Source organism: Camellia sinensis, chromosome 9 (genome assembly GCF_055761805.1).
Source record: "Camellia sinensis isolate YWXY chromosome 9, ASM5576180v1, whole genome shotgun sequence".
Lineage (NCBI taxonomy): Eukaryota > Viridiplantae > Streptophyta > Magnoliopsida > Ericales > Theaceae > Camellia > Camellia sinensis.
Genome location: NC_138969.1, coordinates 41328338 through 41343303, shown reverse-complemented (window position 1 = coordinate 41343303; position 14966 = coordinate 41328338). Strand labels below are relative to the sequence as shown.

Sequence of the window (14966 nt, the reverse complement as noted above, 5' to 3'; positions counted from 1 at the left end):
ATGAAATTTTGAGAAGCTCCCATAAACGTTTTTCTTTTGAATTACCATAAATTGATTTGAATGTAGTGACATTTAGCAAAGCAATCTCAGTATGAAATCATAACACGGTTCTTTAAAAAGGCAAATAAACAAGACAAGTCATAGAGCAGTTTTGTTTTTTATAACTCGTGCCTTTTCGCCAGCTACGTAAAATATTGTGGGTCACAGAAAGATTTCAGACCCGTAGTTGAATCATTCTAATCATTTTAATTGATGGAAACCAACCAATTTATGGTTCTTCAACCGCATCATTTGTATTCCTGAAACAGTGCATCATAAGTTCAGTTTCATACTGATTGGAAATAACTCGAGAGACATCATAGAAACTCAAGCCATTGGACAAGTTCATTGTGACTGGTATGTATGTACTCACTTGGATGGTTGTGACGAGTCAATCTGCATTGTGACTGGTCCATCGTTAACCAAATTGACCTTTCCGCCATCATAAGATCATGGTAAATTATCACCCTCCTCCAACCCAAAAAGATAAACAAATATAATAAAGAAAGTACTCAAAAAAACTGATTTAGGGCGCCTCACCTTCATCATTGCTCCAAATATGCCATCTGTAGATAATGACAAGGATGCAGGAAAGACAGGTAAATACAAGATGGAGAATGCATTTTCTAACATAATGATTAAAAAGATGAAATGTAGCGACCATGAAGTAAATCGAGTGACATGACTACAGTGAGCTAGAATTGGTGAGATATCTGCGTCATATGTGTCAGACTCGATCCCACAGGTGGCAGTACAATACAACACTCCGATACTACATTCTTTTAATTAATCATACATCAGAGCTACTTCAGAATAATGTCACCATTAATGATATGCATGATATGATTAAATTAACAAGATTTTTAAAAAAAATTACGGGATTGGTGAGAGCAACACATAACACTAAACCCTGCTTTGATTGATACCAAATTTTCCTCCTAAATAAATTCCTTAATGCAATGGCTTGTCAAAATTTCTCGGCATGTAACTGTCAAAACCTGAGTCATTTGCAAATTGCAATTAAGCAATTTGACAAAGGTTTTACTGTCCGACCAAAACCCGATTCAAAAGGGCATAGTGAAGATAAACTTAAAGAGAGAAGCTATTTAATATGTAAACTTTCTTTGAAGCTAGAAAATTTCTAAACTTGTTTCGGAGAATCAATTTGCTGAAAAACTAAATGCTATTCCAATACCACTGTGACCTTTGTTGCACTTCTTCCGCTAAATTCCATTCTGTTCTAGAATGTTAATGCAAAATCATCAACTGCTATCGTTTTAGGAGAAGGAAGAAGGAATACAAGAAACGCCAATTATGGTTGCTAAAGTTGAATTCAGATTAGCAATGAGTTCTTTAATACAAAAAATTAACTTCTTAAAGCACTTCTAGCTTGCTAAATGCTGCTGCACATATAACCTGAAGCTATTATGCATTACCACTGGTTGGTAGGTGCAAGCGATTGCAATTTTACATTTAAAATTTTAAACGATTTGATGAATGAGAAAAACAATTTAGCAGTTATTAGATATGACAGGTATTGAATATGGAAGACAATTCTTGGAAGAAAGAAAAATAAAAAAATCTTAACAGTGTTCACACTTTATATAATAGAATCGATAAACAATGCCAAAAGCTATCATTATCCAGCAATACCAAAAATAAACAGATAAATTCAAAATCTAATAGAACTAACCGGCATTAAATTTAACAATGTCATATAGAAAATAAAATAGTACCAGCTAAGAAATAAGCACACAACAGAAAAAGCACATCTACCTTTTACTGCATCAGGGTTGTACAATCTCCGGAATTTATCAACTACAGAAGTGTAGAAGGGCTTTGCTCTCTCAGGCGACATTGCCAAATGAAAATCTGGCTTGTTACCCTTCAAAATCCCATACAATGTAAACTGACTCACTGAAACATCCACACAAAATTAGAACTACACAATGCTTTTAAAACTCAATTCTCAGCAAAAGAAAAGTATTTTGGAGAATTTTCCTGTATTTTTGTTTTTCACTTTGGGTAAAAGAGGAATTTTTTATTAAAAGCATTTGAATTTAGACATCCCCTTTTTTGCCAAGTTTGAAAGAGTGGGGAATGTAACCAAAAAAAAAAAACAGAGATGGATATTTAAAACAAAAGAAAATCAAATAAGTAAAAATGAGATTATAGGGTGAGGTAACAGATGATCTTTACCTCACCGTATAATCTTTATTTACTTTTAGTGCAAATTTTTGTATAAATAAGATATCTACTTCTCTCTCTTAGCCATCTTGCACTCTCTCTCCCCCTAATTTACTCTCTCTCTTTCTCTCCCCTACTTGTACTTATCCCAATCTCAAACTCCACATGGAGCTAGATACTTCAATTTGAATTCTTTCAAATGTAACAGGGGTACCAAGAAGAGTGTCTGCTTTACATAATCGTATTGCATACATGGATACAAATGTCAAAAAATTTTGTAGATATAAAATGAAAAACGGGCAACAATAATATTAGCAAAATTATAACCATGTTATGTACCTAGTAGAACACCATAATTCTTCTGCATTACCTGCAAATGCACATCAAATAAATATTCAGCATGTCATACAAATTTGGAATTTGGGTAAATAAAAGACAGTTAAAAGGAACCAGACAGTCCAACCCGGAGTATGCTGGCACCACATTGCTGTTTTTGATAATCCAATCCAATCATTTTCTAGTTTTAGGTGTATAGATCATTCATGAAATACAAAAATAAAAAAATACATAAATAAATAAAAGAGTAAATTACTCCAACCTCCCTTGAGATTTAGTGAAAATACATTGAACCCCACAAAGTTTGATATAATTACATTATGCTACCTTCAAAATTTTAATTGACATTCACTAATCCGCTTTTCATCAATAATTCTCTAATAGTATAGATTAAAAAAAAAGTGATGTCATCGCTATTACACTCAAATATGCATATTTTACCTTGTTTATCCATGTGTCTATGCACCATTGAACGTTTAAGCCTTACTAAAAGAGAAACCAGTATAATTATACCAAACTTTATATAAAATTTGTTTGGTTTTGAGTATTCAAAAACAATTTTTTGAGTTTTTAATTCGTATTTTTGTATTTTTAATATTTTTTAAAATATTTTAATCAAATTTTTTTTTAGATCCACTTAATCTTAATATATTTAAAAAGTAAAAAAATTATATAAAAATCTTTAAAAAATTCATTGAATACAACAAAATATAAATTTTCATATTTTTCATATTGGATAAATTTTTTAAAGTTTTTTTTTTTAACAAATATTATAATTTTTTAAATGTATTTAGATTAGGTGTATTTAAAAGATAAAAAAAATTGCATAAACTACTTAAAAAAAAAAAAAAAAAAAAGGCCTTGTTTGGATTGTATTTGAGAAACATGTTTTGAGATAAAAAGTACGAAACTTTGTTTGGTTTGATTTTTCTTCAAAAAATATGTTGAATTTTTTTTTGAAAAACACAAACCAAACCAGGCCTCAATTTTCTGAAACCATGGTGATTATATTATATTTTTTCTAAAAATAGTCAGTGTACTTTTACCCTAATTAAATCCCTCTAATAATCATAATCATCATGTTCACATATAAAGAAGTGAATGGTACACTCCCAAAACCATAGTACCCTTTCATTATTTTTTGTGATTAAATATGCCACAATGATTATCTGATTAATTTAATTTTTTCCCTTTTATGATAATCAACACACATAACTGAAAAAAAATCAAATCAGATTACCAAGATGCCCTACTGGAAGAGAGCGAGAGAGAGAGAGAGAGAGAGAGAGAGAGAGGGATTTACATTCTGGTCCCAATTTTTTCCAGTTTTATCATTAGAGAACAATCTCATGTTCAATACTTTTCTACAGATGTACTCAGCATCGGACTCCACATCCGATTCGTGAATCCCGACGAGCACCAGAAGCCCCGGCCCTATCTCCGATACAATTCGACCTTCCACCTGCAGGTGAACCACTTGATATACAACCAAACACATACATATATATATATATATATATATATATAGAGAGAGAGAGAGAGAGAGAGAGAGAGGGTTGATTTTCTTACTGACCTCAACGCTGGCAGAGGCAACTCTCTGAACTACGGCCCTCATTGTCGTTGTGCTTGATTTTGCTTCTTTCTTTCTAGCCGCCCAAACACAATTTCCGTATGGTTAAAATATATCTGATGGAAGGTAAATGGGTCCGTTTGGCCCTGGCGCCATGTTTGGTGGAGTTTTTTTTCAAGTTAAAAGTTGATAATTAAAAAGTAAGATTAGGTTTGGCATAACTTAAAAATGTTAAAAAGTTAAATAATCGTTATTCTATTTAAGTTATATTATTTTATTTAAGTTATATTATCTCTCTATCATATTACTTCAAACTCAATTTATATTTTATAAAAAATCAAAAAGTATATTTATTTAGATCATCCCCAACTATTCCTAAAAGTTCAAAGTATTTTTATTCTAACTTTTAAATAATCAATTTTTTTAAAGCTCATTTTAAGCTATTTCTGTCTAATAAAACTATAAGTAAAAGTCGTGCCAAACAGTCTGACATATACTCTCAAATCAAAATAAGATGTAATCACCCCCAAAAGCTATAACAAATAGTCCCTTGAAGTATTTATTGCCTGGTCTAAAAGTATGGTAAAATTCTATTTCCACACCCATTTATATCTGTGCACATTATTTTTTAACATACATGTTTATTAATTTGATTATATGTTATTATTCTCATTCTATACATCATATATTTTAATTATACTTTTAACTCATATTCTTGTACACATACCACCTAAACCCTTCATCTATATAAATGTTCAAAATTTTAGACTTCTTTTCAATTTCACCGACATAAAAACAACTCTATTGAAGACCATCCATTGACAACTTTATTGAAGACCTTCATTGCATTGTTGAAAGTGAATATCTCCTTTTCATTTCGAAATCTTTTATCTCATTTTGTAATATTATCTCATTTTGTAATATGTTATTCTCTATGCACTTAATTGACTACCTATAATTGTATCTATCTCTTATTTTTCATTAACTCTCGTTTTGTCTTATAAGATTTTTTATTCTGCACATTCAGTACTTGTTTTCTTAATGGAAAAGGTATTATTTAGTTGTTTACTTTCAAAAATTTTACAAATTTTTAGAACTTGATTTTCAAATTTAATTGTTAAATTCGAAACTTGAGTTCCGAATTTGCTAAACAATATTGATATTGATTTGCTGAATGAAAATCACGAACAAAAAAAAAAATTGCACAAAAAAAGTTCATATTTTCATCGCTGCATTTGTTATAACCAGAGATATCTTTATTTGAATTTAAACAATAAAGTAAGTGAGAAACAATGGAGAAATTAAAATTTAGTTTGTTTTACTCAAATGATATTTGAGATTTTTTGTTTTTAAAAGATGTGTATAGAGAAAACTTTGATTTAATATTAAAAGTATATTTTAATATCCATTATGGTCATTTTACTTTAACATATAATTGTTATTAAAATTATATTTCATTAAATATATACACAAAGATAAATAAATGTGTAAAAATAAAATTTTCATGTGTTTTCCCATGTTTATATCTCCCTCCCATTAACAGAATCTATTTTATTCATGGAATAATTTGTATTAAGAAATATATTTGTTTATTATTATTAACTAATAAACATTTTATTATTATAATATTATATAACTTAATTCCCAACACTAGACTTAGGACTTATTTGATTTAGTATTTTATAAGTTGAAAATTAAATATAAGAAAATAGAAGCAAACCTCTCGTTTTTCACTTCTCAACATTTTATTTTATTTTTAATACTTTCTCATCAATCACCACAAGTCACAACTTACATTTATGATTAAATAAAATAAATAGTATTTCATAAAAAAAAAATTAAAAAAAAATCAATAAAATTTTCTCAAAACTCAAACATTCACAAAACCTCATGTACATAACTTTCAACAAAATAGAAAAAATATATATGTAATAATTGAAATGTGACAAAGATGATGTAAAATGAAAAAAAAAAAAAAAAAAACAAACAATCAACCGAATTATGTGAGAATCTCGAGACAGATAAAAACAAATGATTATGTGCCCAAACAGCGAATATCATAGCATATGCATGCTACAATCTTTTCTTTTCTCCCCACGTGTTCTTCCACTTTTCACACCAATTGAACCCATTTTCTCCATGGCCACTACAAATTCTTGAAAAAACTTTTGCTTGTCCTTAGCTAGTTCTTGAACCAAAGGCCGAGTCCTTGGGTCCAAAAACAAAGCTTGGTCTGTTTCTAGCAAGCCCAATTTAGCCTCTAAATTTCCATAATAGGCATTGTCAAATGAGAAAGGTGTGGTAACATCAAATGGTGCAACAATGTCTACATTGCCACCAAAATGTGGGCATGACATTTTAAGGGCTTTGAGGAGCCTTGGATCAACGGAAGGGTCAGGTTGCTTGGAGCCCCGGTAGTCATATAGTCGGGTCACAAAATGTTCGCAATGGGCAAATCCGATTGTGTGCGCGCCTGAGAGGACAACTAGGTCATGGAGAGCTAGGCCTTTGGATGTGAAGAGCTTGAGAAGTTCATCAATGGTGGAATTTGCGCGGGGAAGGTTGGCGTGCACCATGGATGCCATTGATATTTTTCCGTCCCACCTACCTTTCTTCACTTGATAGTATGGTCCCCCTGCCTGCACCATATGAAATCAAGGTGTTTCAAGTTTAAAATAAAATTAAAAAAATAAAAAAACAATCTTGGACAAGCAGTTTTTAATAATTGCACAAAAACAAAATGTTTTATGATTGCAGAGAAATTTTAACGATCAAAAAAATGAAAAAAAAGACTACATACAAGCCATAGAAATATTCATTTGGGGTAGCTTTAATGGCTTAATTTATGTATTTAGTGATTTTTTTTTTTTTAATTTGAGTCAATGTTTTACATTTTAGCTCCATTTAGGCTAAATAATCTTAAAAATTGAAAAAAAATAAAATAAAATAATTTGAACCAAGCCAAGGGTGAACCCACAATCCCTTCAACTAAATTCTCCTGTCCATTTAATGAACCGAAAGGAAGGTCTGTCCCTTTTTAAAATTTTTATTTGTTTCTACATTTTATTGGCTTTAGTCCAATTAAATAATTACATGTATATTGTCTTCACTATCCGAAAGAGAAACATCTGATGTATGTAAAGGAAGAAAATCCTGTCAAATTCTCATACATTTGACACATAAATGTAAGCTCATTTGATAACAAATGACAAATAACTTTTTGCAATATTTCTACTTTAAGGACTTGGTTGATTGGGTTGATTATAGCATAGGATTTGGAATTATTAATTTATAAGATTTACATTTCATTATATAATTGCAAATTTTATTATTCGAATCAGATTTTAATGGCCATTTTCATATTTATTACAAAACATATGTGAACAAGCAAATTATGTATTTCAGTAATCCGGTTGACAACCAATCCTACACTAATATCGCAGATTATTAATCCCTTCACTATTAATTTTTATTAATCAAACAGACCCTAAAAGCACAATAATATTACAAATTCAAAAAAAAAAAAAAAAATCATTAGTCTACAATAATAGTTTTGGGTGTGATACACATCCCATAACTTGAAATATTTTCATCCTTGACATTATTTTTATTAAAAGCATCAACCACCACTAGAATATTTTTTGTTATATAGAGAGAGGGAGAAATTCATCATCACTATTGATTAATCGACCAAAAAGTGATATGTATCCAGTGTTTCCAGGCTGAGCATATGCAGCTGTCATGACCTTTACTATGTATTTGGTTCATTAATTTAGAAAGCGATTTGGAAAGAAAAATAGGAAATGAAATGTGTATAAAATATAATTATATTTCACACAATTTTTCTCTCCATTTTTCTTTTTAAATCTCTTTTCAAATTCATAGACCAAATATACCTTTAAGATGTATGAACTACCGAGCCAATGTCATGTGTTAGATTTTAACTTCTAAGAAAATTACAAATTTTTTTCGATCAGACAACATAGGAAGTGAGTAATGCTCAATTTGTTCACTAGTATCATTTCCTACCATAAAATAATAATAATAATAAATGTTATGTTATAGTGATTAGATTTGATTATTGAATTTTGAATGCTATTCAATGTGTTACTAATGTAATGAATTTTGAATGCTATTTAACTAATTTTGTTATATTTTGTTACAATGGTCATGGTTGGGGGACGTACTCCCATGTAGTTTACTGATAAAGTGGATATGGTTTTGTTTGTTAAGCAACGTTGAGGAAGCAAGATAATTGGTCACTAATTCTGAACTATTGACTCTTTGTGATTATGTCTTTGGTGGGGTTAGAGTTAGGTTATGATTTAAGTTTGTTTTGAGAAATTATTTATTGATTTTTTGTGTGTAATAATCTGTGTGATACTGGAGTCAAGTTATGACTCAAGCCCATCTTAAAAAAGTACTTACAAATCTCTTGTATACAAAAACCTCACATTGTTAGCTTGTCTAGACATCTTTTGTATATGAGACATTAAACGATCGCCCGTCCTACTTTTTGTAATAAAGCAAAAAAAAAAAAAAAAAAAAAAAAAAATTATAAAAGGCCATGATCTAGTCTTCACCATGAAGTATTTTTCAATGATTGTGTGAGAATTAAAGACATGCCCTCTCATGGGCTTTCCCCTTAATCTAACAACAATGCTACCAAGTTATAATAAGTAAAAAAAAAAAAAAATTCAAATTTTTTTTTATTTGAAAAAATAAATTATAATGATCAAATTTATTGCGAAGACATTTCGCGTCACAATAAATTTAAATTTATACCATATAGAAGAATTTTTTTTAATCACTTTTCAAACTATATTTTTTTTGGCTTCTTAGTTTTTTTTTTCCATAATTGGATAATAATTTCACATGATATGACAGGAATTATTTATGAAAATAAAATAAAATAAAATAATGCCACTATCTTACCAAACGAACAAAATCTCTAGCTGCAATTGCAAGAATGTCTGCACAAGATACAACACCAGGACACTTGCTCTCCACCACTGCCTTGGCCTTTTCTATGCTATCATACGCCTCCTTCGCTAGGTCCTTGTTATCCTGCGCATCCCTCTCCGCCAACTCTTTGCTTCCCGGACTTGTCGATATCAATATCGACCCATCACAACCCTTTAATTAATATAACCATGCAAAAAAATGAAAATAAAAAAAATCATTAAAGTCATTGGACTAATTAACTGGATAAATAATATTTAAAATAAAAATAATATCATATAAACAAAATTTTCAAATAAAATTTTCATTCAGAATGATCTAAAAACACTCATATTTACGGTTTATTTGGGAATGGTTTATTTGGAAATTGATTTTTTTATTTATTTTTAAATTTTTACTAAAAGACGAGTAAAAAAAAATAAAAGAATGAATTAATTTTTTATACTGACTTTTTAACTAATTTAACTACTTTCTAAACAAGGCTTTATAATTGCAAATATATCATTGCTACATCATTTCAACCTTGTTTGGAAATGTGAATTTTTCTTTTAAAAAAAAAAATTACTATAAATTATCACATCATTTTCTATACATCTTTTCGTAAAAATTCAAAAGATCACCCTGTTTAGTTTAGAATTTACTTTTCAAAAAATTCTACTTTTTCGTTTTTCATTAAAAAAAAAAAATCACTGAATTTTTTTAATATTTTAAGTGATTTTTTTAAAAAATTTTAGACACAACTAGCATTAGGGGTGTAATTTTGACCCGGCCCGGCCCATCCGGGCTCGGGCCAGGACGAGTCAGAAAACTAGGCCTAGGCCTAAGCCTAGGCCAAGGGTATTTGGGCTTTGGGCGGGCCTAAACAGTTTTTTAAATTTTTTTTTATCTTTTTCACTAAAATTTTAGGGGGATGCACCAATAAATCCCAAATTAATAACTTATGCACTGTTTAGTCCTAAAAGTTTTTTTATAGACTGAAAGGTCCTATTACAATGTTAATAACATCAGATACAATGTTAATAACATCAGAGTCATGTTACAAACATTGGATTTCAAACATCTAATGTTCATCAAATTTCAATAATGTTTGAAAATATAGGATGAAAAACATCTAATGTTCATCAGATTTCAATAAATTTTGAAATTATAGAATGAAACATCAGATCATTTACATCATTCACATCATGTTGATGTAAAAATGGGACTAAATGGAGCATAAGAAAACTTTTAAGACTAAATGGTTCAACGTTTCAAAAACTAGGACTTATGAGTAAATTTTCCAAAATTGTATTATTTTTCATCAAAAATAATACTGAGCATCGGGTGGGTCGGGCGGACTGGGCCTCGGGCCAGGCTTTTGGACGGGCCTTAAGCGGCCAATGGGCCGGACCGGACTTCAAAACGATGGCCCAGGCCTTGAGCCAAGGCCTCGGGCTGGGCTTGGGCTCAGGCCTTAACGGGCCGGGCTCACCTCGGGCCGCTCATGGGCCACGGGCCAAAATTATACTCCTAACTAACATAAATACGCTTAAAAAGTATAATATTTGTTAAAAAAAATTTAAAAATTCACTATATGTCAAAAATATGAAAAAAATATGAAAATTCAGTATATTTTTCGTATTTTTATGTATTTATTAATTTTTAAAAATAATTTTTCACAAATATTTCACTATTTAAATATATCTAAGTAAGGTGCATCTAATAAAGTAAAAAAAAAATTACTTAAAATTTAAAAAATATTCACTAAAAAAAACACGAAAAATAAAATACTCAATTTTCACTGAATTCAAAAAATTAAAACCAAACACACTGATGGCTATTCAAGTCTAAAAATTAGACTCACTTTTTAAGCCCAAAGATGTAACAATCAATTAGGATATTTAAGACAATACTTTCTTATATCTTATTGAATTACCAACTAATCATATAACTTGCACATTATTAAATCTAAAAAATAGATTTATATATTATTTTTTAATTCAAAAAGCTAATTAGTCAATTCTTAAATGAGCCCTTCATGTAGATCCTTAAAAAATATATATATATATATATATATATATAAATTATGTTTGTAAATCATTTTTATTAGAAAGCATTATCAGCTAAAAAAAATGCACTAGGATAGCATATCGTGCTGTGATCGGCTAACATGCGCGGGGATGAAAAAACCAGGGAATTTGTGATATTACTTGAACGAAACAGTCATGGAAGAAGAGGCGAATGGTGGCGGGACCGGCGACGGGTGAATCCTTGAACTGCTGGGCGGTGACGGAGGCGACGAGTTGGTCGAGGTCCGGGCAGGACTTGGCATAGTAGTCCACGGAGAGTTGGCGGGGCGGGCCAGCGGCAGCATTGGTGGTGGTGGAGTGTGAGGTGCGTAGGATAAGGAGAATGAAGAGCAAACTGGTGAAAAAAGAGAAAGGAGTGACAAACATGTTGGTTGCTGGGTTATCTCAAGTGAGCAGTTTAAGACAAAAAAGTAAAGTAGTAGTTAAGTTTAGTAGTAACTAAGCAGAGAGAGAGAGAGAAGAATTCGTAAAGCGTAACCAAAAGCTATTGGCTACAGAGCAAGTTGGGCACTTGCTTTGCTCTGTAGTTCTGGTGCGCCAGAGATGGGCTTGTATAAGTCAGAATCATAACCCGTGAATCCACCAACATTAATAAAGGAGGAGATTCGCTCCGCTCTAAAATCTGGATTCGAGGAGAATTCGTAAAGCTTATTACGGATTTTATTTTGATAATTTAAATTATTTATTTTGTTAGGTATTTTTATGTTTTATTTACAAATCTAAATAACTCCCTTCAATTTAGATTTTGAACTAGAAAAAATCTGCCTCCGTTAATAAAAGTTAGAGAGAGAGAAGGAAAATTTGTGTGTTTTGTGTTGAATTTATTGACGAGTGAAGAACAACATGAACATATTAGGATTGTTTTGTCGACATGTCAAAAAAGTTAAAAGTTAATTTTTAATTTATTTTAAGTCACATTATTTCTTACATAAAATTAAAAAAAAAAAAAAAAATTAATTTTTTAATCATCTTCTTAAAATACCCCTTACTACTTGGATTGGATATAAGTTGCCAAAAGAAAGCCTCTAGTATGTAATCACTTTTATGTATATACATGTATATTTTTATTTCTACTTTTTTTTTTTTTTTTTTTTTTGTTTTTTTGTGCTTTCCTTGCCTATGCTGTGTTTGTTTTCATTTTTTTTTATTTTATTTTAATGTTTGATAGAATAGAAAATAGAAATCAATAAAAACTAAATTTATTTAAACAAAAAAGTATTATTATTTTTAAAATATAAAAAAAAATGTTTTAAGTCTAACTTTTTACAAACGGTGATGCTACAGAGCCCGAATGCGCGCGGCTCGAATGGCTCAAAAAAAAATTTTCTAATTTTTTTTTTTTTTTTTTTCTTTTCAGCAGGGGAAAGGAGGAGGAAGACGAAGAAGGGAAGGAGGGGGAGGGGGAGGGGGAGGATGGAATGGAGGGGGCCTAACAAATGGAGGAGGAGGGGCTGAGGCGAGGCAGACGCGATCGGCGGTGGCCGACGCGATCGGAGCAGGCGACGCGATCGGCGGAGGCGACGCGATCGGCGGAGGCGACGCGATCGGCGGAGGCGACGCGATCGGCCGCGATCGGCGCACGGCGCAGGCGACGCGACCTCTCTCTCTCTTTCTCTCCCTCTCCCTCTCCCTCTCTTTCTCTCCCTCTTCCTCTGCACCAGAGGTTGAAAATGGCGGAAAAAAGGAAAAAAAAAAAAAAAAAAAAACGGAATGCCCAAAACGACGTCGTTTTGGGCATTCGGGCCATTCGGGGCAAGCGGATTCGGGCCCCCAAACATTATCCTTTTACAAAATATCTTCGACCAACTATCATCACCGTCACCTTTACCATCCCATCAATGACCTCTATCCCGCCACCACCACACTTTAACAAGTCACAATGAACCTTTCTTTTTTCTTTTTTTTGGGTTACAGGAAAATGCTCCCTGCCCTCTCGCAGGTTCAAGAGAGCACCCCTTACAGAGATCATCAGAGTGTCCTGTTAATCGTTTCAAGCGAGGAGACTATAACCTGGGAACTTGCCCCGACCTCTCAAGCGAGGAGACTATAACCTGGGAACTTGTCCCGACCTCTCAAGACAAATTCTGCTTCAGTCAGGACTTGCACAACGGGAGAGCAACCCAACTATGCTTCGCCCAGGAAATTAGCCTGGGGGAAAGGGGAATTGAACATGTGACCTTGGGGCTTAAACCCCAAGCCTTAACCACAATGCCACCCACCCTTAGGTTATCACAATGAATCGTATTTTTATATATCTACTTTCTTTGAGACACTAATTTTTTGAAGAATAATTACTAACAAATTATGTTGATTAAATTTACTTATGTACTTAAGTTTTATGTAATTTTTTTTTATCTATTTATCCCTTATTTTGATAATGTAAAATTTTTGAGATTTTGTAGATGTGCTTTGTGTTTGTGAAATGATCATTTAGTACCAATAACAAAACTGAAAATTTTATCAAAGTAATAAATAATTGAAATATTTGATTTTTATATGTAAGTTTCGATTTATTTTTAATTATTTGTATTAGTTTTTCTATTGAAATGTGATGTTGAAAGCGTAGGTAATTAAATAATTAATTTATCATGAAAAATCAGATTGAGATTTTTTGATAAATAAATCCGATTCGTATAACCTGTTGGCAACTATCCCTAATTTTTAACTAGTCACTAAACATGTTAAAAGTTAAATAATGGTTAACAAGTGGACTAATGATGAAAATTTTGCTTTAGTTAAACATAAATTAAGTGGTAGGTACTTCAATATAAAAATTAATAATAACTGCCTATTCACGGCCATAAACCATTCTTCTTTGAAGACAACTTGTAATATATTTATGCTTTTTTGGATCAAGCATTAGAGAGAAATTTTGTAACTAAAAAATAAAAAATGAAAATAACTTATATTGTATTCATCTTCTCTTCTTTTTTTGTTTTGCTTCACAACTTCTTAGTTTAAATTATTGATCAAAACACAATTTTAATAAAATATTTTTTTACAGCAAGAATGTCCAAATTGTGCCATTTTTTTTAATATGACAAACTAATGAATTAGCAAAACTCTAAATCAATTGCCTTTTCTTGCAACCAAACTTGCCAAGTTTGAAAAAATAACAACAAATATTCTATCAAATCTATCAGCAACATTTTTAAGTTTCGATTTTTATAACATGATTAGCCAAATCAATGAATTATATTGAGGTACTTATAATGTTTTAGTTTTTCCCTTATTATCATAAATAAATAAAAAAAATTAAAGTGAGTTGTGATATAGCAGCAAAGAATTCACTTTTATAACGGCTAATTACATTACTTATTTTTTAAAATAAATTAAAAATGCTAAATGGCACTTAATTTTGTTTGATTTTATAACGGGCAAAACCTAAAAGTCATTTGGTGTATACTAATAGGGAGCTGAGGCCCAACGGTAATATTGCTTTATTGCAGTTTTGAGTTCAACTTTCATGATAGATGACTTTGTATTTGTTATAAGAGTTAATTACATTATAATTTTCTTAATTATTAATGTACGGGAAAGAAATAAACATTCTCGTATGATCCTGTTGATCAAGTCTGCGCTTCTCCGTACGTCGTCGCTTTATCACCTGAAAACACAAACGTGAGCTAGCCGGCGGGTGTGTGCCGGAAATCTCTCCGATGCCTAAGTCAGTAAGCTTGACAAATAGACAGAAGCTCTGTGTATTCAGAAAGCAAAGTTGTGTGTTACCTCTCTAAACGTGATGCTTGTGAGCTTTTATAGGTTTCGTGTGGCACAATCCTAGTAGGACTTCTACTCCTCCA

At 31.2% G+C, this 14966-nt stretch overlaps 2 protein-coding genes across 2 annotated transcripts; both read right to left on the bottom strand.

The window, feature by feature from the left end:
• Positions 1–6: 6 nt before the first annotated feature.
• On the bottom strand, positions 7–4292 carry LOC114282331 (D-Tyr-tRNA(Tyr) deacylase family protein). Its single transcript, XM_028224981.2, has 7 exons — positions 4136–4292; positions 3866–4024; positions 2566–2596; positions 1816–1956; positions 580–605; positions 413–471; positions 7–299 (listed from the first exon to the last, which is right to left on the bottom strand). Exons 1-7 carry the CDS (start codon positions 4175–4177, stop codon positions 269–271), a joined length of 489 nt encoding a protein of 162 aa, XP_028080782.2. The 5' UTR covers positions 4178–4292; the 3' UTR covers positions 7–268.
• A 1668-nt stretch (positions 4293–5960) lies between these two features.
• On the bottom strand, positions 5961–11719 carry LOC114282326 (Peroxidase superfamily protein). Its single transcript, XM_028224978.2, has 3 exons — positions 11284–11719; positions 9068–9268; positions 5961–6771 (listed from the first exon to the last, which is right to left on the bottom strand). Exons 1-3 carry the CDS (start codon positions 11527–11529, stop codon positions 6190–6192), a joined length of 1029 nt encoding a protein of 342 aa, XP_028080779.2. The 5' UTR covers positions 11530–11719; the 3' UTR covers positions 5961–6189.
• Between the last annotated feature and the right edge of the window lie 3247 nt (positions 11720–14966).

What these genes read in the sequence shown, in the direction of transcription:
- LOC114282326 (XM_028224978.2), bottom strand. Translation starts at nt 11,529, where the DNA reads ATGTTTGTCACTCCTTTCTCTTTTTTCACCAGTTTGCTCTTCATTCTC. An exon ending in TCCATGACTGTTTCGTTCAA is followed by an intron (nt 9,269 to 11,283) that starts GTAATATCACAA and finishes TATTAATTAAAG; the next exon opens with GGTTGTGATGGGTCGATATT. An exon ending in CTAGAGATTTTGTTCGTTTG is followed by an intron (nt 6,772 to 9,067) that starts GTAAGATAGTGG and finishes CATATGGTGCAG; the next exon opens with GCAGGGGGACCATACTATCA.
- LOC114282331 (XM_028224981.2), bottom strand. Translation starts at nt 4,177, where the DNA reads ATGAGGGCCGTAGTTCAGAGAGTTGCCTCTGCCAGCGTTGAG. An exon ending in TTGCCTCTGCCAGCGTTGAG is followed by an intron (nt 4,025 to 4,135) that starts GTCAGTAAGAAA and finishes GTTCACCTGCAG; the next exon opens with GTGGAAGGTCGAATTGTATC. An exon ending in CAACCCTGATGCAGTAAAAG is followed by an intron (nt 606 to 1,815) that starts GTAGATGTGCTT and finishes CATTATCTACAG; the next exon opens with ATGGCATATTTGGAGCAATG.